Genomic DNA, 23012 nt, shown 5'->3' on the forward strand with positions numbered 1-23012 from the left:
TTTGGACATGAATGCGGGGGTTGAATCCAAGAACACCCCCCTTACCTACGTCCTTGTTCTCTGTTTACATGAGAGGAGGTGCTGCACTGCCTGCTGTGTGGGTTGCCTGCCCCCACTTCCGAATTGCTCCTGGTCTTCGCAAGATTGCCAGCTTTGTTTTTGAAGCCCTTTGAATGTTTCTGTGTTATACTGACAATGCCTGTGTTTTATCAATATTTTTGTGCATTTTGCAAAAGCTGGCCATAGATCCCCCCAAAATGCCCATGAGGCATGGGCGGCAGGAGACCAGAAGAAGTGGAAACTCCAAAGCAAGGGAAAACATTGGGGTTTCCTTGCTTTCAGTAACTGCTGGACTTTTGGGATCTGCCATACCGTAACGCAGAGCACGTCAGTACAGAAATCTCTGCCTCAAAGGAAACATTTTCTCATTGTGTGAGCGTATAATTGGCCTGTCTGTCTGAAGGGGTGGGCCAAAGGGAATCTTTTTTCAGGAATCCAGGTTGGGAATAAACAATCCTACTGCAAACACACCACTCCACAGCTATTTCATAGTCTGTAAGAAGCATATGCTTAATGTATATAATTTATGAATTGCCTATCTACTAAAAGCTTAGATAATCAAGAAATGACAGATCCATCAAAAGAGTTATGATGCGCACAAGTCGGACTGGACAAAGACTGTTAGGGAGACGTGTCAATCACGTCAAGCATTCCAAAATCTAAAAAGACAATTTCCATACACATGTGCATCGCCCACATAGTAATTCCATCATCATTTTTTAAACCAGTTATCCAGCTTTCATCAGAGTTACTGTTTGCTTGTGGAGAGGCAGTTGTCATCTAGAGTGGTTACCACATGCTCTGTCCCCCCTCCCCGTGCTGCTGTGGCTTAGTCTCTTGGTAGCAGGTAGATTGATATTTGTGGTATTGTTGGGTTTGTATTTGTAGTATTGATGGCTTGCTGCTGTCATTTTTGACTTCGTAAACCACTTTGATGAGCCCTGTGGCCCAGAGTAGCAAGCTGCAGCACTGCAGTTAAAGCTCTACTCATGACCTGATTCGATTCTGATGAAAGTCAGCTTCAGGTGGCCAGCTCAAGGTTGACTTCCATCTTTCCGAGGTCAGTAAAATGAGTATCCAGCTTGCTGGAGGTAAAGTGTAGATGACTCGAGGAGGAAACGGCAAACCACCCCATAAACATAGTCAGCCTAGTAAATGTTGTGATACGACATCACCCCAGGGGTCAGTAATGACCTGATGCTTCCTATCCGGGGAGTGAAAACTGCAGCCAAACTAGAGAGCATTCAATCATTGTTCATCTGCCGCTTACTGGGTCTCCCTAACTCGGTTTCATACCAAGTCCTCTGTTTCGAAACAGGAGTTCATACGCTATCTGCTCGAGTTTGGCTTGTAGTGTTCAAATTCTGGCTTTGTCTCCACTTCAGAGTAGCCTGACTCAGCTTCTCTTAAGTGAGCTTTCCAATTATACTTGGCAAAACACAATCCTTAGCCAAATCCACAAAATAGGAATTCTGTTTGATCAACTTCTTCAGCTAGATGAAAACCAAGCATTCCGGATCTTAAAACAAAGAACTCTCGACATCAATGGGCAGCTGCTTCTTGCAAGCGCCCAGAGAATTTGTTCCCCCACGTCCTATGGCATTCCACCACCTTTACCCGGCATAATGCCAATATACATGAGCAATCGGATTACTCCTCATCTACGCAGATTCTTCATGATGGCACGAATGAATGTTCTTGTGACTGCCCAAACAAGAGGAAGATACAATAACACGCCACAGGAAAACAAAGTTTGTTCCTGCAATGAAGGTTCTCTGGAATTGACAGAACACTTAAATGCAATAAATTCGACTGCCATCGCCTCGTTTTTCTCAAACCCACCAGGAAGGAAAAGGCTGTAGCGAAATCAGACAGAGACTTGGTAGCATTCTTCCTCAGTGATTTCCAACCATGTACCACAGAGACAGTTGCCAGATTTCTATATAAGATGTTGGATCCCAGAGGAAATGTTATGTACTAGTTTTTAAGTTAACCAACTTCATCCTGTAAATAGTTAAATTGTTTTATCCCATTAAAGGTTTTTGGAATTTGGACCTGGTGCTTGCACAGGAAACTACCTTTACCTTTAAACCATTCTGAGTACTCACGTAGCAGAGAAACACAGGTTAAAAATGCAAACAAATAAAACCAGTGGTGGTTTTATAAATGAAATCATTTTCCTGATTTACCGCTATTGCAAAAAAGGCTTGCAAATAGTCTCAGACAAAATAGGCTTTGTACTATATCCCTCCAGGTGTGCCTATGAGAGATGCACTTCCAGCCATGGAAAGTTCTGTGGCAGCTAGTTGTGTGCCTGCGCATGCAGATTTTATAGAGTGCAGTTGGAGTCTTTCCACACAGTTCAGCAACTAAACTGCTGTCTGGTACTCCCCAATCAGAACATATTCTACCAAGCACCCTAGTTTAGCTTGCAGTCTGTTGGCCAGTTACAATCAGCAGGTTTAATCATTTGACAAAGCGCTTGTGCAAAATGACAATTGCACATGCGTAATGAATCACACATTGCTGATTCCCACAGTTTCCTCTGTACACAGCCACTGCTGCCTCCTTGTGCGCTGTTGACATTCTTTAATTGTGTAAAACATCCCTGTATCATTTATAGTACCTAGCTTGGCAACGGCAGGTAAACTATGGGGAACATCCAACAATCTACACATGCACGTTGTTGTACTATTCCATGGGAACTGCTGTCTTTCCCTCAAAAGCTCCTCCCACAAATACATCTATCAAATTCCTGTTACAATGTGACTTACAATTTGAAAAAACATCTTAGACCTGTGTAGATTTTTCCACTCCATCCTTAGCCCATCATACTTCCATGATTTGCTCCTATTAATAGGAAAAGCAGGCAAACTCTTCACATTTTAGAAAAATCCACATGGCTGTTGACAGGATCTTGGCTGCTGTTAGACCTACTACCTGTCCTCTGGATCCGTGCCCTTCCTGGCTAATTAAAACTTGCCGGGAGGAGTTACGACCCCACCTGTTGAAAATCATCAATGACTCTCTTGAGCAAGGAGTCTTTCCAGATGGGTTGAAGGAGGCAGTGGTCCGCCCACTCTTGAAAAGACCATCGTTAGATCCTGGAGATCTGGCCAATTACCGCCCCGTCTCGAATCTTTCGTTTCTGGGGAAGGTAATTGAGAGAGTGGTGTTGGAGCAGCTTCAGGGTTTCCTGGATGAAACATCAGCTTTCGAACCCCTACAGTCCGGCTTCCGTGCTGGGCATGGGACGAGGAGACGGTTCTCCATTAAGCTGTCACAGATGCGCTCCGTGATGCAACTTGACCGAGGCGGATCGAGCGCTGCTGAGTGTTGTTAGATCTCACCGCAGCGTTTGATGTGGTCGACCACTCACACTTTTGGCCCACCAGCTTCTGGCCGCCTCCGGGGTCCGGGGCACTGTCCTTCAATGGATTGTCTACTGGTTCACTCAAGGGGCGGAGTCAGCAAGTGTGGTGTGGGGACAAAGCTTCCCAGAGGTGCCCGCTTCATTGTGGGTGTGCCTCAGGGGAACGTGTTGTCCCCACTGTTATTTAACATCTATATGCGACCCCTTGCTCAGGTTGGTACGGGAGCTTTGGGCTGAGTCTCTGCCATCAGTATGCTGATGACACTCAGCTCATTCTAGTCGATGGAGGCGGGAGCTGTCACCGCCTCTGCAAGCTCTTAAGCAGCATTGTTTGGAGGCCGATTAAGCTGGTTGGTTACAACAGAGCCGGAAGGTTAAAACTTAATCCATCGTAAGACGGAGATCCTCTGGCTTGGCCGGGGGGGAGAGATTGGGGGATTCCAGCCGGCCGGGTTGTGGGAGGGGGTCAAGCATTGGCGCCGACTAATCCCTCCGCTTTCGGGCAAGTAGCCTGGGGGTCCACCTGGATTCGCTCTCTTTCAATGCTGGAGACCCAGGTGGCCCATACTGAAACCCGGGTTGCGTTTTTCCATCTTCGGCTGTAAGACCCAGCCCCACGGGCTGGCTCCTTTTCCTCTCCAACGCTGACTCTAGCCTACTGCCAGATCCATGCAACGGTCACCTTCCCAGGCTGTAGACTATTGTAACCTTCGCTTCTATCGCCGGCCTTCCCTGGCGCCTGATCTCGAAGCGCTAAAACTGGTCCAAAAATACAGCTGCAACGCCTGCTTCACAGGCAGCGCCATCTGGGATCATATCCAGCCTGTGCTGCACCAGCTGCATTGGCTCCCAGTGGAGTTCCGAATCATCTTTTCATAGGTGTTGGTGTTTGACCTTTAAGGCCTTACAGCGGCCTGGGACTCCCTCGTACCTTTCGGGGACCGCAGATACCCCTATTATGTCCTCTTGTAGTGCGACTCTCTCTGCGCTCAGCAGGAAGGCCCAATTCTACTGGAGATCCCTTGGCTCCCTCAATGATGCGGCTGGCCTCCACTTTCGGGCCAGGGCGCTTTTACTGCAATTTTGGCCCCTGCCTGGTGGGAACACTTCCTCACCACCAGCTGTCCCGGGTTCTGCTTGGGACCTTGGAGAGTTCCGTGAGGGCCTCGCAAGGTAAGACCCGAATTGTTCCACCGGGCCTTCTCGGAGAGACCAGTCAGCTTTCGAGGGCAAGCTCTGCTTTCATCCTCCCCCGGCTGTATAGGATGCCTAACAGCATCGGGGCGCATAACTCTTCTTGGGAGGGATGCATGTGGGGTGGTGGGATACTGTTTTAGAATGAAAATTTTAAACTTTTATATATTTATGTTTATATATGCTTTTATATTGTTCACCGCCCTGAGCCCTTTGGGGATAGGGCGGTATACGAAATCAAATAATAAATAAATAAATAAATAAATAAATAAATAAATAAATAAATAAACATTCATCTTGCTGCCTTCTTGGAACAGTAGTAATGGGTATTACACCTACTGTTTCCTAGGGAACCATGCTACTCTCACTCGGCATCATAAGTAACAAGTCAGAACATACAAAACAACTTTTTTCAGGAAAGCCTGCTGAATTGGCTGCAGTGAAGATGTAAAGCTGTTCAGAGATGTTTGATTCAAATCTTGAACAAAAACATTAAGGCAACCTGATCCAACTGGTGCAAAATGTGGCAACGCAGGGATGCCCTAGTGTGCACACATACAACCTATGCTCCACCAGCTGTATTGCTCCAGTTAAAGTATCAAATCAGGGTCAAGGTTTTGGTGCTTACATTTAAAGCCTTAAATGGTCAGAGGCCATCATATTTGTGGGACCACCTCATCCAGTATGACCTTCAATAGATGCTGCAATCAGCGAGTAACAAACTACTGGTGGTCCCTGGCCTGAAAGATGTCTGAATGGCTTTGACCAGGGCCAGGGGTTTTTCATCCCTGGCCTCTACCTGGTAGAAGGCTCTGTCCAGTGACACCGGGGCCCTGCAGGACTTGATGCAGTTCCTCAGGGTTTGTCAGACAAGGCATATGGTTGAGGCAGCTACAGTTTCCATCATTGAAATGACCTCTCTCTCCCTCCTTACACCTCCTTTTTCTGGGTTTTGAATTTCTGTTCCTACTAGTACAGTACAGTAAACCTTTATTCCTACTAGATGTTTTATGGTTTAGGACAGTGGTGGCGAACCTATGGCATGGGTGCCAGAGGTGGCACTCAGAGCCCTCTCTGTGGGCACGCGCGCACAGAGTTTGTTGTGGGGGAGGGGGGCGAGAAGAACTAAAGCATGATCCTTTACCTGGGAGTAAGCTCAGTTGCTGGCAATGGGGTTTGCTTCTGAATAAACCCTCCTAGGGTCGTGATTCACCTGTTCGAAGCATTGTATGGTTGCTTCACCAAGCTTACTCCCAAGTAACATGCGCCGCAGAGCCAACCATTTTTTCTAAACTAAAACCTCAGTATTCAGGTTAAATTGCTGTGTTGGCACTTTGCAATAAATAAGTGGGTTTTGGGCTGCAATTTGGGCACTCGGTCTTGAAAAGGTTCACCATCACTGGTTTAGGATTTTATTATATTTAAGATGACCAGACTATAATTGCAATATAATTTATATTTTTACTAGAAATAAAGCCCATTGTAGAAAAAAATACAGAAAGCTAATCCTCCCAGGGCAAGAGATGTGGACAGGACATATCTACAGGAAATGGGGCCCAGCACAAACACTGGAATTGCCCCCCCTCCCCACATACACACACAAAATCCCAGCTTTGCCAAGGGGCAGCAGCAAGAGGGCTGTGAAGATGGGGAGAATTTTCCCCATCTCCATAGGCACCCTCCATTTGTAAAACTGGATCCTGATTTTTCAAAGGAAGGGGGGAGTCAGCAGGGGGGCTGTGAAGATGGGGATTCTCCCCATCCTCCATAGGTATCCTCCCTCATTTGCAAAGCTGGATCCCAGCTTTGAAAAAGGGGAGGGTCAGCAGGGTGTCTGTGAAGATGCAGAGTGGGGACTCGATATTACCCCCAACTTTTTTCTTCTGTTCTCCCCTTCTCCCCTCTCACTCTCCATCCTGCCGTCCTTCTTCTTAATATTCTCTATTTTTACCCAGCTACTGCAACTCTCTTTCTGGTCCTCAACCCAGATCTCTTTTTCTCTGACTTTCTGCCCCCTTCCCCACCTCCATTTGTCTGCCTGCTTATTCCAGCTCTCTCTTTCTCTCTTCCTACCCAAACTTTCTATGCACTATGTTTCTTCCACCCTACCCCACCTTTCATTCTGTCTTTCTGGCCATCTGCCCTTGATCTCTTTCTCTTTCTGTTCTCTCCCCAGCTTTCATTCTCTTCCTGCTCCTACCCCAACTCTCCCTTTCTTCCCCCTGCCCCTCAGCTCCATTCTTGGTAGCTTGCATGGAATGCACTAGGTGGGCATAGTGAGGCCTGTCACCCCACAGCCCTTCTCTCAGCCCCTCAGCTGGAGCCAAACAGCCTGCAACAGGGTGGCCTGTTCAAATCACAGCTGACTTGCGGTGATACCACAGGGTTTTCAAGGAAAGAGATGTTTGGAGGTGGTTTGCCACTGTCTGCCTCTGCATGGGCTGACAGAGTTCTAAGAGAACCGTGACTGATCCAAGATCACCCAACAGGCTTCATGTGGAGGAGTGGGGAATCAAACCCAATTCTCCAAATTAGAGTCCACTGCTCTTAACCACTTCACCATGCTGGTTCTCAGAATGTATTCTAGTACATCATTTTGCTGTCCTGCCTTAGTAAGCCTGAGATCATAATTTTATCAGCCGTAGAATTTTATCAACCTTAGAAACTTTACATCACTGACATTTGTGCCACTTGAGTATAAATGGGGGGGAAGAAGGAATGTTTGGATTTATACCCCACCTTTCTCTCCTGTAAGGAGACTCAAGGGGGCTTACAAGTTCCTTTCCCTTCCCCTCCCCTTGTGAGGTAGGTGGGGCTGAGAGAGTTCCGAAGAACTGTGACTAGCCCAAGGTCACCCAGCAGGAATGTAGAAGAATAGAAACACATCTGGCTCACCAGATAAGCCTGTGTCACTCAGGTGGAGGAGTGGGAAATCAAACCAGGCTCTCCAGATTAGAATCCACCTGCTCTTAACCACTACACCACACTGGCTGTCCAAGTTCACTCATAGTCTGTCAGGTTTGAGGTTATTAATCTTGTTCATGGTAGACAGTTCATGCAGCTATTGTAAAATGGAAGGTGCCATGGAATCAACCTTTTCCCTTATCTCCTGATAAAACTGATCAAAATTATTCTCATTTTATCTGGGCTACAAAGAATATAAATTGAAGTTTGGACACGGCAGAGTTCTTGGCAGCTTCCCACTACTAGAAGTTACGTAGATGAACTGAACACCTATATACAGAGACATAGGGCTGGATCCAGTCCAAGGATGCTAAGGACCAGAAATTTCCTAGTTTTCCCCTCCCTCCAGCAGTACTTTCTGATCCTGGAAAAGTTTATTCTCATAGTTGCAGGACCCATGAGGAGAAATAGTTGTCATGGAGAGGACAAAACCACTCCATCCTGCCCCTTCTATGAATGAAGCTCCATTAATGGCAGAGGAAGCAATTTCTATCTCTCCACTACAGCTACCCAACTCATGGCTATTACTGTATGCAAGTCTTCTGACCCCAGGAATTATCCTGGGGTCAGAAATGGCAGATGTAACAAGAGAAAGCTGGAAAGATCTGCAACTATCAGCACCATCTGCTGTCAAATTGTAGGATCTGACCAATTACATGTAATGTTGAGAACATGAAAAGCAACAGCCAACATTTGTCACAAAATGACTTAAGAGAACAATGGCTCTTTTTAAACACATGGTCCTGTAAAGGAGCTATTTATAACAGTGTAGTGTTGACAAAATACCAACTCACACTCCCTCCCCTACTATCCCCCTGTAGGGGAACCATACCTGAATGCTTCTAGATGAATAACAGATTATAAAACTTACACCTAACTTGCATTTTTCCAATCTGTATGTGCAGAGTCAAGAGCCTGGATAATTAGCTACCTACTGGGCTGCAGGAAGGAAGGAGCTAGAGTGTGACTGGACAGCACGATAGCCATAGTCAACCAGTCCAGAGTCAGGGCAGGTTGCAGGCAAGTCATGGTCAAGGCAGTCCAAAGACAAGGCACAGGCAGGAGATCAAGCAAGCAGGCTGAGAGCCAGAGGTCAGAGGGAGACCAGGCATGTGGAGCTTACCAGGAAGCACACTCGTTGCACCCAGGCAGAGCCACGTCCGAGACAGGGTTTATATAGAAAGTCCTGGTTAATGAGGTTGGGATCCTGCAAGAACTCTATCTTCCTTAGATGCAGAAACATCCATCTGGCAGAGCCTTTAACCTTACCTTGCAGCAATGTGAGCACTTCTCCTTTGACTGCAGCTGCAACCTCTGCCTTTGCCTCCTTTGAGCAGCTCACTCATTTCTCAGCTTTTCTGAGATTCTTGAAGGCTCTCCCAGCTGCATGGCATCAGGCTCTGCTTGAGCTTGCAAGGAAAAGCTTGGAACTGGGTCAGCTGCCTGCATATCCTCGTGAGTAGCCAGCTCTGAATACAGTCTCTCCAGCCTCTACATCAGAGTCCCCAGTGCCCAGGTCAGTGCCCAGGGGCTGGCTCATAACAACTACTAGGAAAGCATGTGGTGCATAGGAAGCCTACGAAGTTTGGGCATGAAAAGGAAACTAGCTTTGGAGCTCCACAATAACTAAAATCTGTTGCAAGCTTAGATTCATCAGAATAGTTTCTTTTCTTTTCATAACAGTCGTATAGAAATTAGAAGACCCAAAAGGTTTGCCGTGATGTGCGAGCACTCTGGGCTCTATCTCAGATTGTACAGGAACCGCAATAAAACCAATGTACAACAAATTCCTTCCTGATTGTGGGTGGCATCAATCATTATGTTGCTTGAAGCGGAAAACTGAATGAACTCTATTTTAATATGTAAATTGTCAGCTATGTGTAAAAAAGCCTCACACATTGTTCAAACCCATAGCTATTTGACTTGGCCCCGGCCAAATGTACCACACCTATGGCACATAACCACGCAAAAGTCATGGCACATTGCTTCATTTAAAATGAGTGCATCATAATGAGAGAACGATTTATTTGCCTGCTCCAAAGATAGCATTATAATAAAGGTGTGATATGATTGCCTGGCCTTGATGAACTTCTGACAAGTTGCAGCCCAAAAGACAAATAATCTTTAAAGTAAACAGTGAGTAAATGAAAACAGGAGGAAGAGAAAGCAAAAATCTTAAACAATCAAAATCCCACACATTTAAGGTACAGCTGGGATAATCATGACCTCTAGGGATACATCCATCCAACAAAATAAATAGCCAAGGGTGCCCATAAAAGGATGTGTTTGAAGACAGAGATCACTCACGACTGAACAATTTTATGTACTTATTCAAACCGTATCTTTTTATTGTTGAATTTGAACACAACTTGGAACAACTAAGACCTCTCCTTCACTCCAAGCTAGCCTGCTTGAAGAAAGTGTGGTCCTCATCAGATAGTCCCAGGGACAGTAAATTGTTGCCATTTAACAATAAAAATCAAGGAAGTTTCAAAACTGAATGACCCCAATTTTAATATGTACATTCTCAGCTATTGGCCAGGGGAGGGTGGGAGGGGGACCTTACTCATAGTTCAACTCCATGAGTATTTGACTTGGCCCTTACCAATGGCATCTCACTTTGTGAGGAGACAGCCATTTTGAAAAAAACATGTTACTGCAATAAGGGGCCCTAGTTGCATGATTGGCTGGGGCCCCAGTTTAATTAGTTGCAATTCTCTTATTTGTATACAACAGCCCTCAGACAGAAATGTACAGCATGTCTTTCAAAGTGGTTCTTTGGGCCAAGGACTCCCAGATTCTCAATATAAGAATTCATCCCTTTTAAAGGAACAACTCTAATCACATAGTTGCAGGTGAAAGTTTGAAAGGAGACATTTAATTGCAAAATGTAAATTAATATGTATGGGTGTGAAAGTTGGACAATGAAGAAAGCTGACAGAAAGAAAGTTAATTCATTTGAAATGTGATATTGAAGGAGTTTTATGGATCCGGTGGCCTGCCAAGAAGACAAATAAGTTGGTTCTAGACAAAATCAAGCCTGAACTCTCCCTAGAAGCTAAAAATGACTAAACAGAGGTTGTTGTACTTTGGTCACATCATGAGAAGACAAGAGTGGCTAGAAAAGACAATAGGACTAGGAAAAGTTTAAGGCAGCAGGAAGAGAGGAAGACCCACTACAAGATGGATTGACTCAATCAAGGAAGCCACGATCCTTAGCTGGCAAGACCTGCATAAGACTGTTAATGATAGGCTGCTCTTATTAATTTACAGGGTCGCCGTAAGTCGAAGCCACTTGGTGGCACACAACAAACACACAAATGTATGTGTCAGGAAGGTGAATAAAAAGTACAGCTAAAGTATATTTAGGGACTCTAAAGTATATTTAGGGACTCTATTTAATATTTTTATTTGTGCATTTATATCCTTCCTTACAATATTAAAACTCATATAAAATAGTTAATAGACACAGCTGTAAAAACATATAAACATTTAGTTTATGAAGGGTCCTCTAGATTAAACATGTTTTTAACAGATGCTGGAAAGTAGAGAAAGAACTACCAACAGTCCAGGGAGGAAAAAAATTTCAACAAGCAGGGGGGAGCTGCTGAGGAACCCCTCATCGGGACACGCCACCAATTAGATTTCTCCAGCAGGGGGTTCCAGCTAATCACAAAACACAAACTGGTATATACAGGTGAAGGTGTTCTACCAGGTATCTTGGATCCAGGCCATTTAGGGCCCTAAATGTTACCACCAAAACCTTGCTTTGGGCCTGGAAATACACTGACAGCCAATATAATTGACAAGAAGGGAACAATAAAGCTCTGTGCAGCCTGTTCTTGTGAACATCCTGCTTGCCATACTCTGAAGCTGCCGAACACATTCCAAGGGAGCATCTCATATAGAGGTTATAGTAGTCCAACCCGGATGTTATCAAGGCATGTGGACTGTAGTCAAATGCCATCACAGCAAATGCCCTGTTCCCAGTTGCAGCCTTGCTCACCTCTGAAGGAGGGTCAAGGAGAGCAGGTTTTGAGGGTCAGATCTTAACTGGATAGCGTGAGAGGAGCTGGTCCTTCAGGTATCCCAGCCCAAGCTATTTAAGGCCTTAAAGGTAAGAACCAGCACTTTGAATTGTGCCCAGAAACTGATAGGTAAACAGGACAGATATTTCAGCACAAGAATGTCATGATCTTGTAACCAACTCCTGACAGTAGCCTGGCCACTACATTTTGGGCCAATTAACGGTCCAAACTGCTTTTAAAGGCAAGCTTTTAAAGGCACATAAAGTGCATAGCAGTAATCTAATTTGGATATGATCAGAGCATGAATCACTGTGGCCATTTTGAGGAATGGCCCTAGCTGGTGAATGAGCCAGAGCTGGCAATGGCATTATGTGCCAAAGAGGAGACCTGAACCTCCAACCATAAGCCAAGCCCTGGTAGCACCCTCAAGAAGATAATAAAAAGCATGGAGGGCAAAATGTAACCTTGCAGGACCATGTAGACTAATGGTCTGAATCTCCTAGCACCATCTTCTACATAAGATCAGTCCTGTGATTCCTCTAGTCCAGGGGTAGGGAACCTTTAATACTGAAAGAGCCATTTGGACCCATTTTCCACGGGAAAAGAAAACACTTGGAGCCGCAAATAATTTTTGACATTTAAAATAAAGATAACACTGTATGTATTGGGGGTTTTTTACCTTTTACTCCGCTCATTCTGAGAAGCACATGGATGCGTCCGCCCTGCTGTCTGCAGGGCGGGCAAGGATGGGGCCAGCAGCTTCGACCTTGCCGGCCGCTGAAGCGCCCGCCCGCTCTCCAATGGGGCGGGCGAGAGGGGAAGCTCCTCGCGAGTGTGGCGTATTCCAGCTCGTCAGCGGGCAGTTGAGTGCCCCAGCCCTGCGCTGCCACTGCAGGGCGGGCAAGGGATGAAGCTGGCTGCTCCGGCCTTCAGCGGCCACTGGGAATACACCTGACCCCGGGCTTCCAAATGGGTAATGCGGGCGTAGAGGGGAAGTCTCATGAGTGCTGACTCCAGCCGGCCATGGAGTAATGGGAGAATTTTCCCGCCTCTGCTGTCTGCAGTATGGCGTAAGCAAGTGATGTGAAGCCGGGCGGCTCCAGCTTTGCCCGGCTTGCCGGGAAAGCGCCCGCCCGCTCCAATGGGGCGGGCAAGAGGGGAAGCCCGCGGCGCGGCCCAGCCGGCGTGGGCAGTTGGTGCACCTGCCCTGCTGCCTGCAGGGCGGGCAAGGATGGGGCCGGCGGCTCGGCTCATGGAGCCACGAAGGTGCAAGGGTTATAGAAGAGCCGCGACAGCGGCTCTCTCGAGTCGCAGGTTCCCTCTCTAATTCCCTGCTCTAGTCCCTTATCCTATTCTACATAGTGGCCAATCAGTAAGAGGGCCAACAAACAGGGCAGAAGGCAAGGCCTTTCCCTGAGGTTGCTTCCTAGCACTTGTATTCCAAGGCTTACTGCCTTTAAACCTGAAGGTTTTAGTCACTGAGGCTGAAACCTGCCTTCTAGATAGGACTGAAAACCACCTGATGCAGCAACATTAAGATTCATCTCTGCCACATGCTTCTGAAAGTGATGCGACTGAAAGCCACTGAGAAGTCCAGAAGAATCAATAAGTCTGTACTTCCTGTTAGAATACTAGCATTGATAATTCACTAGGGCAAACAAAATGGTTTCTATCTCGTGACCTAAGCAAGAATCAGACTACAAGAGATCAAGAGAATAAAGTTTTCTCCAGAAATGCCTAGAGTTGCATGACCACCATCTTTTTCAAGACTTTGCTCAAAAAGGGCACATTTGATACTAGCCTATGATTATTTTAAGTTTGCTGGATCAAGAGTAATATTTTTTTCCTGTAATGGTCTTCAGTAAAAAAAAAAAAGATAAGAGGCTAGCTATAACAAAGAACTTTTGGTGAGTGTGGGATGGTGCAAATTGGAGGTAGCAAATAATTGCTACTGTGTACAGGGACCAAGAATATTTTGGATACTTACTTATACACACACCCTTTTCTCCCCAATGGGGACCCAAAGGCAGCTGCTGTCATTCTCCTCTCCTCCATCCTACAAGTCTTTCTCTTGATTCACCTATTATCTTTTTTAGTTGTGCATGTAATATGTTTAACTTGCACACATCAAACTGATTTATGAAGCAGAGCAAAAGTGCCTTACCATCTGCATATATCTACATACAGGTGTTGGAAATAGCTATGACTTCCTCTTATTCTGTGTATGTGGCTGCCAATAGGCATTTCTGCAGCCATCACAAATAGTGGTGCAAGGGACTTCTATCTCTGGCAGTTTGATTGGCTTGTTAGTGAAGATGCTGCTGTGTGCAATGGGGCAATGGAAAAGAGGATAAACAATCTAGAAGATGACATATGATGTACAAAAGTGGTCCCTATTCTGTCTTTCTGTTCTACCTTTGATAGAACTATTTTCCTTGATTTTTTGCCACTGCTGTGCAACATGGTGGTGATGGCAAATATATCACTCACCCATCTAACAGACAGCTATCCTCATGTTTCTTATTAAGACCTGCTTGGTGGAAACATTTGGGCGAGTCCCTCTGGCTGCAAAAACTCTGTATTTCTGTGGTTACTGTCAATAACAGAGTGGTTCAAGGTTTTGGGAGCCCTGGGCAGAGTGCTAAATCCCTCCATACACACTATTTAGCCCCCTTTCTTGCCCACCTGCCTGTGCATCCTTCCTGTGCCCACCTGAAAGCTCATCCACCACATAAGAACATAAGAAAGTGTCTGTGAATCAGACCAGAGTCCATCTAGTCCAGCACTCTGCTACTCGCAGTGGCCCACCAGATACCTTTGGGAGCTCACATGCAGGATGTGAAAGCTATGGCCTTCTGCTGCTGTTGCTTCCGAGCACCTGGTCTGCTAAAGCATTTGCAATCTCAGATCAATGAGGATCAAGATTGGTAGCCATAGATCGACTTCTCCTCCACAAATCTATCCAAGCCCCTTTAAAGCTATCCCGGTTAGTGGCCATCACCACCTCCTGAGGCAGCACATTCCGAACACCAATCATGAATTGCGTGAAGCAATGTTTCCTTTTATTAGTCCTAATTCTTCCCCCCAGCATTTTCAGTGTATGCCCCCTGGTTTTAGTATTGTGAGAAAGAGAGAAAAATTTCTTCTGTCAACATTTTCTATCCCATGCATAATTTTATAGACTTCAATCATATCCCCCCTCAGATGTCTCTTCTTCAAACTAAAGAATCTCAAACACTGCAGCCTCTCCTCATAAGGAAGGTACTCCAATCCCTCAATCATCCTCGTTGCCCTTCTCCGCAGTTTTTCTATCTCTTCGATATCCTTTTTGAGATGTGGCATCCAGAACGGAACACAGTACTCCAACTGCGGTCACACCTACGTACAGTCACAGCTGCTCACACAGCCCGCATTCCATTTCTCTGATAAAACTGGGAGTAGCTAGGATGCCATGGCCACCAGGAACACTGTTGCTTTCCACACCATCCACATGCCCTTCTCCAACATCAGTAGGCAGCATAATGCAGCTGAGAGAGCAGTGGACAAAAGCACTCACAAACATGCAGTGGAAGGGAGTGCAGGCATCTGAAGAGAGGTATAAGTAGGGAGTCAGCAGCAGTGGGCCCCACCAAAAGCTGATCCATCTCAGGGTATGCTGACCCCAGCCCTGATCAATACCGTCTGATATTTAAATACACTGATAGAGGTTGTATGTGAGACAGTGTGGTAAAGGGGTTAGTCTCAGACCACGAGACCCATGTTCAAATCCACTCTGCCATGAAGCTTCCTGTATGAACTAGGGCCAATTACTCCCTCTCAGGAGCTAACAATATATTACAACTTGGACATCTACCCTGCATCATATCTCTCTAGGGCAGATTCCGCATGGGCCAAAAACAGCAGTGTGAAACCAGTGTAAAATGGTTTAAAACAGTGTAAAAGGGTTTATACCATTTTCACACCACTGTTTTTGACCCATGCAGAATCAGCCTCAGTCCTGCTGGATACGTGCTCAATTGCTAGGTACGCAGGGGCTCATGTTGGAATGGAATCACAGCATGCAGTGCCAAGTATCCCTGAGGCCAATGGTTGAGGCCCACCACACCATTTCCCCCTTGAATGACCTCAGGAAACTATTTGCCACTTTGTGAAAATTTACATGTAACAAAGGGCTTCATATGCACTCATGAACTAAATATAAGGGGTAGTAACACAGGACTATTATCCTAATCAGATTATTTTCGCCAAAAGTCTCAGGTCTCTATTCTCCCATGATCTAAGGACAGGAAAAGATGCAAAAATTAGATTTCTATCCCCAACGTCAGGGAGAGAACCACTAGCCTTAGGTGTTGCTTTATCAATAGTCCGGTTGAACTTCAGTTTCTGCTAAAGTGATCCCTTCCCTCTGCTTTTACACATTTCCTTCACTAGCAGAAGCCCAAGGCTGCTGAATGAGAGGATATATTACAGGACATAACATACAATTGCAACATAGATCTTTTTAGTTGGAATTCTCCATAGTTATGGCCTGCAAGGTGATTCTGTGTCAGGAATGGAAATATGGAAACGAAGCACTTTGCTACCATCTTAGAAGTACATGAGGGCATGCACTGTGGAAATGGTTTATGGGACAATCAACAAGGCCAAAATGTTATCCTGCCCTTCCTCCAAGGAGTATAGGGCAGAATACATGGCTCTCTCCTTCCCATTTTATCCTCTGAAACAACCAGTAAAGTAGGTTAGATTCTGAGAATGTGACTTGGTAAAGGTCACCCTGTGAGTTTTATGACAGACTAAGACTTGATTCCTAGCCAGTGCTAGTCCAACACTGTAATCACTATAGTACACTGACTTACAACAATGTGTGCATATGTCTTAGGCTTGAGGCTGTGACCAATAAAGTCAGGCCACTGAAGAAAGGAAGGTATGTGTGTATCAAAAGGCACCCATTTCTTCTGGGCATACAATAAATGGCTGGGAATTTAACGAGCCAATGCCGATTTCTATATTTTCAGATAGGGTAGATGTGCAATGGAATGTGTGTGATTTCCAGGCAATGTGTACTGAGCTATCATCATGTTAAACCTGTAATATTTTGGGATACCTCTTCCACAAGTCAAAGATCTATAGTACAATCTGCACAAGTGTAATTTTAGCAAGTGTTCAGTGTCATGTAGTCCTAGTCCTGTAGCCATTTAAATTATTCAAATTCATTTAGTATCTAATAAACGTGTGCGAATTCTAAGGCTGTTCTAATAGATTGCTGCGCATGGAACTATTCCTACAACACACACACACCTCGGCTTCACTTGACCTGTGTGAGACGTGAGCTGAGAAAAACTGTGGCAAAGTGGATTGCTAATGTTGTTCCAACGATGGTGTCATGGCAAATACACACACAACTTCAAGCAATTGCCCAAACCCCCTCAGATGGCTGTTATACTGCTGAACTCTACCCTCACAAATATATTAGATTACTATTTTGCTGTCTAAAATAATAGTTAGCTCTTACTTGTTAAAAGACCTGGATATTCAAGAACACTACAAAAATTACATTGATTTTTTTCTTGGTTGTGGCTTGCATGGAACCTCCAATGTATCAGAAAGGGAAATCGGTACCATTGATTCTAAAAGAATAATGCAGAACATTATCCAACAAATAATTTCTCATCCAATAAAAACAAAACCACTAAAAGATTTGTTTTGTGTTAATTTAATCATACAAATATTCATTTATACATTAAGGAAAAAGTGTCCTTCCCCCCCTCCACAATGTGCTATTACAGGATTCTTCCCAGACTCAATGAAGCAACACACCATCCTGCTCTACACATGCACTCCCCCCAGAGAGAATAAAGACAGGCTGCAGAGTCAAACACTCACTCATCCAAGAGGGGAAAAAATGAAAACCCAGATGTAGGACAGCGTGCATTTTTCAACCCCAGAGAACTCTGGCTACACTTGTATCTACAGAGATTCAGGATGCACTCATCCACAGCTGGGGATGGGTGGTAAATACACATTCCAAAATCCCTGAAGCCTCAGGATATACCCGTCACCTTCCCCTGCCCAAAATTAGGGCAACAACATGGCCCAGCCTGCTAATGCAAGCATGACATCCATCCCCAGACAGGGATAGAGTTTAATTCCAGCCAGAGGGGCTCAAAGCCAACCCAGCTTCTCAATGAGAAGTCTGGAAGCTTTTCTCTCCCAGGCTGGAGTCACATTCTCAGATGCGGAGGTTATCAGCATTTTTTAGCCCAACAACTTGGGCTAGAGTTCTTATTTAATACACACATTCACTCTCTCTAACACACACATACACACACACAGAGCTAACAAAATACTAACAGAAATTCAAAATTTCCCTTTATTAAAATTATAACAACTGCTTCTTCCTCTCAGGAATCCATTATTATTTCTTCCAGAGATAGTCACTCAAGAGGAAAACGAGAGCTGACTGCACATGCTTATATGTGGCAGGTTGAAACTCAGGGCGGTAGGGCCACCCGCGAAGCTTCTGAAATCATGAACACAAACCTCACTTGGAAAACAGGTAATGAGTGAAGCAATACTTAGCTACCTCTATGGTAAGACAGTGGGCTAAGTGTCAAGGGGACTGAGGGCCATGTCATTCATATTTCTGCTACAGCTGTAAGACCATGTGGGAGGGAAAGAGGAAATATAGTCAGATATACAGTACGATGCTTAAAGATAGGAGGAATGTTTATTTTGCTGCAATCACAAAAATTTGGAAAGCACTTAAGAGCTTTCAACCATATGTAATTGTGGCAAATTCATACCAAATTTGGAACTTAACAAGGTACAGTTTTATCCTTTATGAAATTAGACCTGTACAGGAAGTATATCATGAGCAAGGCAGTTCTAAAGATGTTTACACGGAACCTCCAAATCATCAAATCAATGGCAACTTGAACCTAAGAGGTTCAGTATGTAATAAATGCTTATATCACAGTAAGAACATTTCCTTGGGAAAAGAACCGTAGTCAGAGGACTGAGCACTTTAAACATTCCCCTACTGTCATCACAGAAAAGATTATCTCCTTAGCCAACACCAATAAACAAAAATGTTGTCTTTGCTACTATTTATACAAAGACCATTCGCAAACATAACAGCTATGTTTATGCTCCGGAAGATCTGAAGAACTCACGTCTTAAGAAGATGGCTGCTTGCTACAATCACACCTAGGCATTGGCTCTGGCTTTTGTTTCCTTTAATGGAGTGATGTCTCTATTCCCAAGAGTCACTGGCACATGGAAACACTATTCTAGATGACTGGCAGAGAACGGGCACTCCTACACGCCACAAGACAACAGTAGTTGGCAGTATATACCAGCTTTCCCTATCAGCAAACCAGAGAAAGAGAAAACATATGTCCAGAACAGATGTTAATTTAGATGGGGTAAAAGTGTGAATAACTGATTTGAAGGGGAAAAAATGAAGCCCTTCTGATCTGGTCTGATAGTAGCCAAATGTAAATCACTGGAAGACTTCCAGTGTTGCTACAAAAGCAACCCCCCCCCCCCCACACACACACACACGACAAGACTTACACAGTCTACTTGATCATTTCACTTACCTATCAAGGAAATTGCTTGCCCAAAGCAGGGAAAAAATTAAATCAATCAGCATGACTGCTATACACAGTCCTTTCCTATACCTTTATTTGCATTCGGAGACAAATACATTACACTGCCCATAGTGATTAAGTTATATATTTGGAGAATCATGCTGGGAAAAAATATCAAAGAGCAAAAAAATTAAATAAATTTTTAAAAATTAAAAATTCCCAACTCCTATACTTCCATAATCTTTCATCACAAGGGTTATAATTCCCGAGGGATAGCCATACTAATCTGTTCTAGCAAAACTGAACAAGAGTCCAAAGAAACCCTAAAAATGAAAAAAAAATGTTCATTAAGGTTCCAGTGGACTCCTCTTTAATTCCATCTCAAGAGTCACTCTTTGAAATAATATCTCCAAATGTGTATGGCCACATTAATGGAAAGATTATTCAAATTAGATTGGTGACAAAAGGAGTCCATGTTCAGGACATGCTGAATTGACACCAGAAGACTGAATACCTAAATGACTCCCCTCACTACCACACAATCCCAGCTGTCCATACATTCAGGTGGAAGACAAGACAGTGAAAAGTGTTGCAGGTTGTTTAAAAGGCCCTTTATGCAAATCAATTAAGCAATATAGCTTGGGATACGTTACTTTGGGCCCTACTAAAAGTTCTGCACAACCTCCATCAGTATGGATATACTTCCCTCAATTATCGCAGAGTAGGCAAATTTGGTCTTCAGAGTGAGATGAAAGGAAGAGGGCATTGCATATTATTCTATCTTTGGCAGATGGCTGCTACGGCCTAGTTCAAGTTTCTGAATTAGACAGAACCCCCTTCCTCCTCTCCTCTTCTTTGCAAAGCAGTTCAAATTGATGCAACACCAGAGGCGTATGGTCTATAGGGACATGTGGTCACCCATGTCCCCGGGCGCATGCCTATCGGTCATGGGGGGGCCGCCGGGCACCACCCCATGACAAAACAGCATGCACCCCAGCCACTCGCCACCAAGCCCCATCCCCCTGCAGGGAGGTGAGGGGGCTCAGTGGCAGGCGGCTGCAGTGGCCACCTGAGCCGCTGCTGAGCTCCCCCACCCCGAGTGGGGCAGCGCCCAGAAGAGGTGTTGCCCCCGGGCGCCATTTCCCCTTGATAAGCTTCTGTTCAACACCCAAGAATTTCAAAAGACCATGTTCTGTAACTTTCTCCTATGGAACTGGACAACCTGGTCTCAATTATATATGGCTATCATTCTTCATGGACTGCACACAGCTCAACCCCTTTGATATGCACACACACGCACGCACGCACGCACACACGCACGCACACACACACACACACACACACACACACAGAGACAACCAGTCTAGAACACCAAAGATTCAGGGAATCAGAAAGCAGATGAAACAGAGAGAATTCCAGTAGAAGGCCATTGATTATTGTTTCTCCTATATGCCTAAAGCAATTTAGTCTCCGCGGCTAAGCTAGTATTTGTATTGCCAAATAATCAAACTGAAACTACCACAATATAAAAAGGGAAATGTAAAGTTTACACGTGGAAGTAACATGAAATTTAAAAATTGGTGCTCTACCATAAAATTGTTTCTTGGCACAAGACTGACATATACATGCATAATTGTCTCAAAGATTGTTACTGTACATTAATTAATATGGGAATACTTCAATATGCTAACCATTCACAAGTTTTGGAAATCTGAATGTGGTTGAAAGCCAAGGAAAACCCTCCTGCACCATTTCAGTCCTCTTGTCTTTTTTATCTCCTTGCCCTACCCAAGAAGAGTGAAACTGTGTCTGATCAACTTTTATTAACAGAGAAATAGCAGATGACTAATGCACCCCATGCCCAGAAGAATGATACCAACAGCAGATTAAAGGCAAAAAATAGATGCTGTCAAAATTCAAAACCGGATATTGATGCAGCTACAAATTAAAAACACCTGATGTATAAAAATAGCAGCTGCGCTAACCAAGAAAATACTAAGCAGTCGTCCATTTCATAGCAAGCACGTCATAAAAATGCACGCTGTCCTTTTTTGAAAGGTTGTGAACAAGAAAAAAAAGTTAACATTTGCTCAGTCTACAACCACTCTGTAGGCAAAATATTTTTTTCTTTTAAAAAGAGATGGCTTTTCTGTTTTAATTTTTTAAAATTTCTTTTCAAGCTACCTAATTAACTGTGACAATGACTTCTAAACAAAACACAGGTGTATTTTTCTCTCCCATAGCACTGAACAGCACTCTGAAATTCAGCATTCACACATGCATACTTTAGTTTAGGTTTTTTTTTTCTGGAAACACCTAGTCTTAAAGTTATAGTTTGTTTTCATCTTATCCAAGGATATGGAGCCAAGAAGGGGTGTTCATGCTGTATCTTCTATAAGTCACAAGAACTCCCCCTCCCTCCAAAGTCCGATCTTTGTTAAATTCTCTTCTCAACGATACCCGTTTTTGTTTAAGACTGTCCAAAGGGGTAAGGACCATGAAAACCCTGGAAAAGAATTAAGAGACAAAAGTTAATTTCAGAAGAGGAAACAAGCCAAATCATGCCTACGCCATCACATGATCACCACCACCCTTGCACAAAATCTCCTGCAACTTATATTTTAAAGCTGGCTGCTGTCATTACATGTTTCAAGCCAGCCCCCAGTCCTTCCATTTCAATGCTACAAAGCATACATATGCAGCTGCCAATCAACACCAATATTTAGTCATTTGTACTAGTCTACAGAGGCATCAACTACACTGGAAAAACAAGTCTTTGATCCATGGTTCCAGGTTGGGATATTGAATACATCTAGCACATTTGAGATACAGCAGTCGTGAAATGTTATCATAATGCCAGTGTTTCAATTTCTTATACAACTTTGAAAATCCGAACCAGTTGGAGACATGTACTTAAGCTCAGAACAGTCCCAGTGCCAACAGTTTACACACACACAAAACTGCTCACTAGGCTTGAAGGTTGGTTTTGTGTCTCCAACCAGTGATGCTACCTTGAGCTGTGGACCTCATATGTTTTGTGGCAAGCATGAAATGGAGCTATTAGCACAGCTGACCCTGTTTAAATGCCAAAAGACACACAATAAACTTCTATAAGCCTTATTTGCAATTGGTCAGCTTCCCCTTGACTGAAGCCAAGGTAAGTTGTATTGATATAAGCCACACTTATGCAAGGTTCCCATATGGCTATCCACTGGGCTAGAAAGGGCACAAATGAATGCCTAAAAGCTGATATGTCTTTTGATATGTCTTTGTTTTGTATCTCAAATGATTTTATCAGGCATTCTTTATTCTGTTGAAGGATAATTTGTAAAGCCACACATTATCCACAAGAAACAAACTATATTTAAAAACTGCAATTCATCATCATGTCTGTTTTCTACATTACCCACCTAGCGTGTTCTGTTATAGGGATGGAAAGATATTTTTAATTTGCAGATATTAGCTTTGCATTTTTGGGCTTCAGACCCGAAGAAAATATTTCAGATGCCACATAAAGTTTTTTAAGATCCCAAACTGACAAACAACTTCCACATTTCCCTGTCAGTTCTACCCAGCAACAGATATTTCTGAACTTCTTTTTTTTTTACAAAAATCAATAAGACTGTATTCAAGGTAGCATTATGAAGGTAGTGATGCAAAAATCTTTTAAGAAATGAAGCCACTGGGCAGGGGAAGTCAGGGTTTGTGGAATTTCCTATTGGTTAATAAATACAGTATACTCCTTAAAAAACACATCTCAGAGCAGGCTGAAGTAAAGCAGCCAACTTCCAGGTGGGGGGG

The 23012-nt window shown here is 44.2% G+C and overlaps 1 protein-coding gene across 1 annotated transcript in view; it reads right to left on the bottom strand.

The window, feature by feature from the left end:
- Positions 1-17316: 17316 nt before the first annotated feature.
- The window catches only part of ILRUN (inflammation and lipid regulator with UBA-like and NBR1-like domains), a 43796-nt gene continuing 38100 nt past the window's right edge, over positions 17317-23012 (bottom strand). Inside the window, exon 5 of the mRNA XM_048496057.1 lies at positions 17317-21717. Coding sequence (XP_048352014.1) covers positions 21682-21717 — 36 coding nt within the window. The 3' untranslated portion in view covers positions 17317-21681. The remainder of the gene's footprint in view (positions 21718-23012) is intronic.

Source organism: Sphaerodactylus townsendi, linkage group LG05, assembly GCF_021028975.2.
Source record: "Sphaerodactylus townsendi isolate TG3544 linkage group LG05, MPM_Stown_v2.3, whole genome shotgun sequence".
NCBI lineage: Eukaryota > Metazoa > Chordata > Lepidosauria > Squamata > Sphaerodactylidae > Sphaerodactylus > Sphaerodactylus townsendi.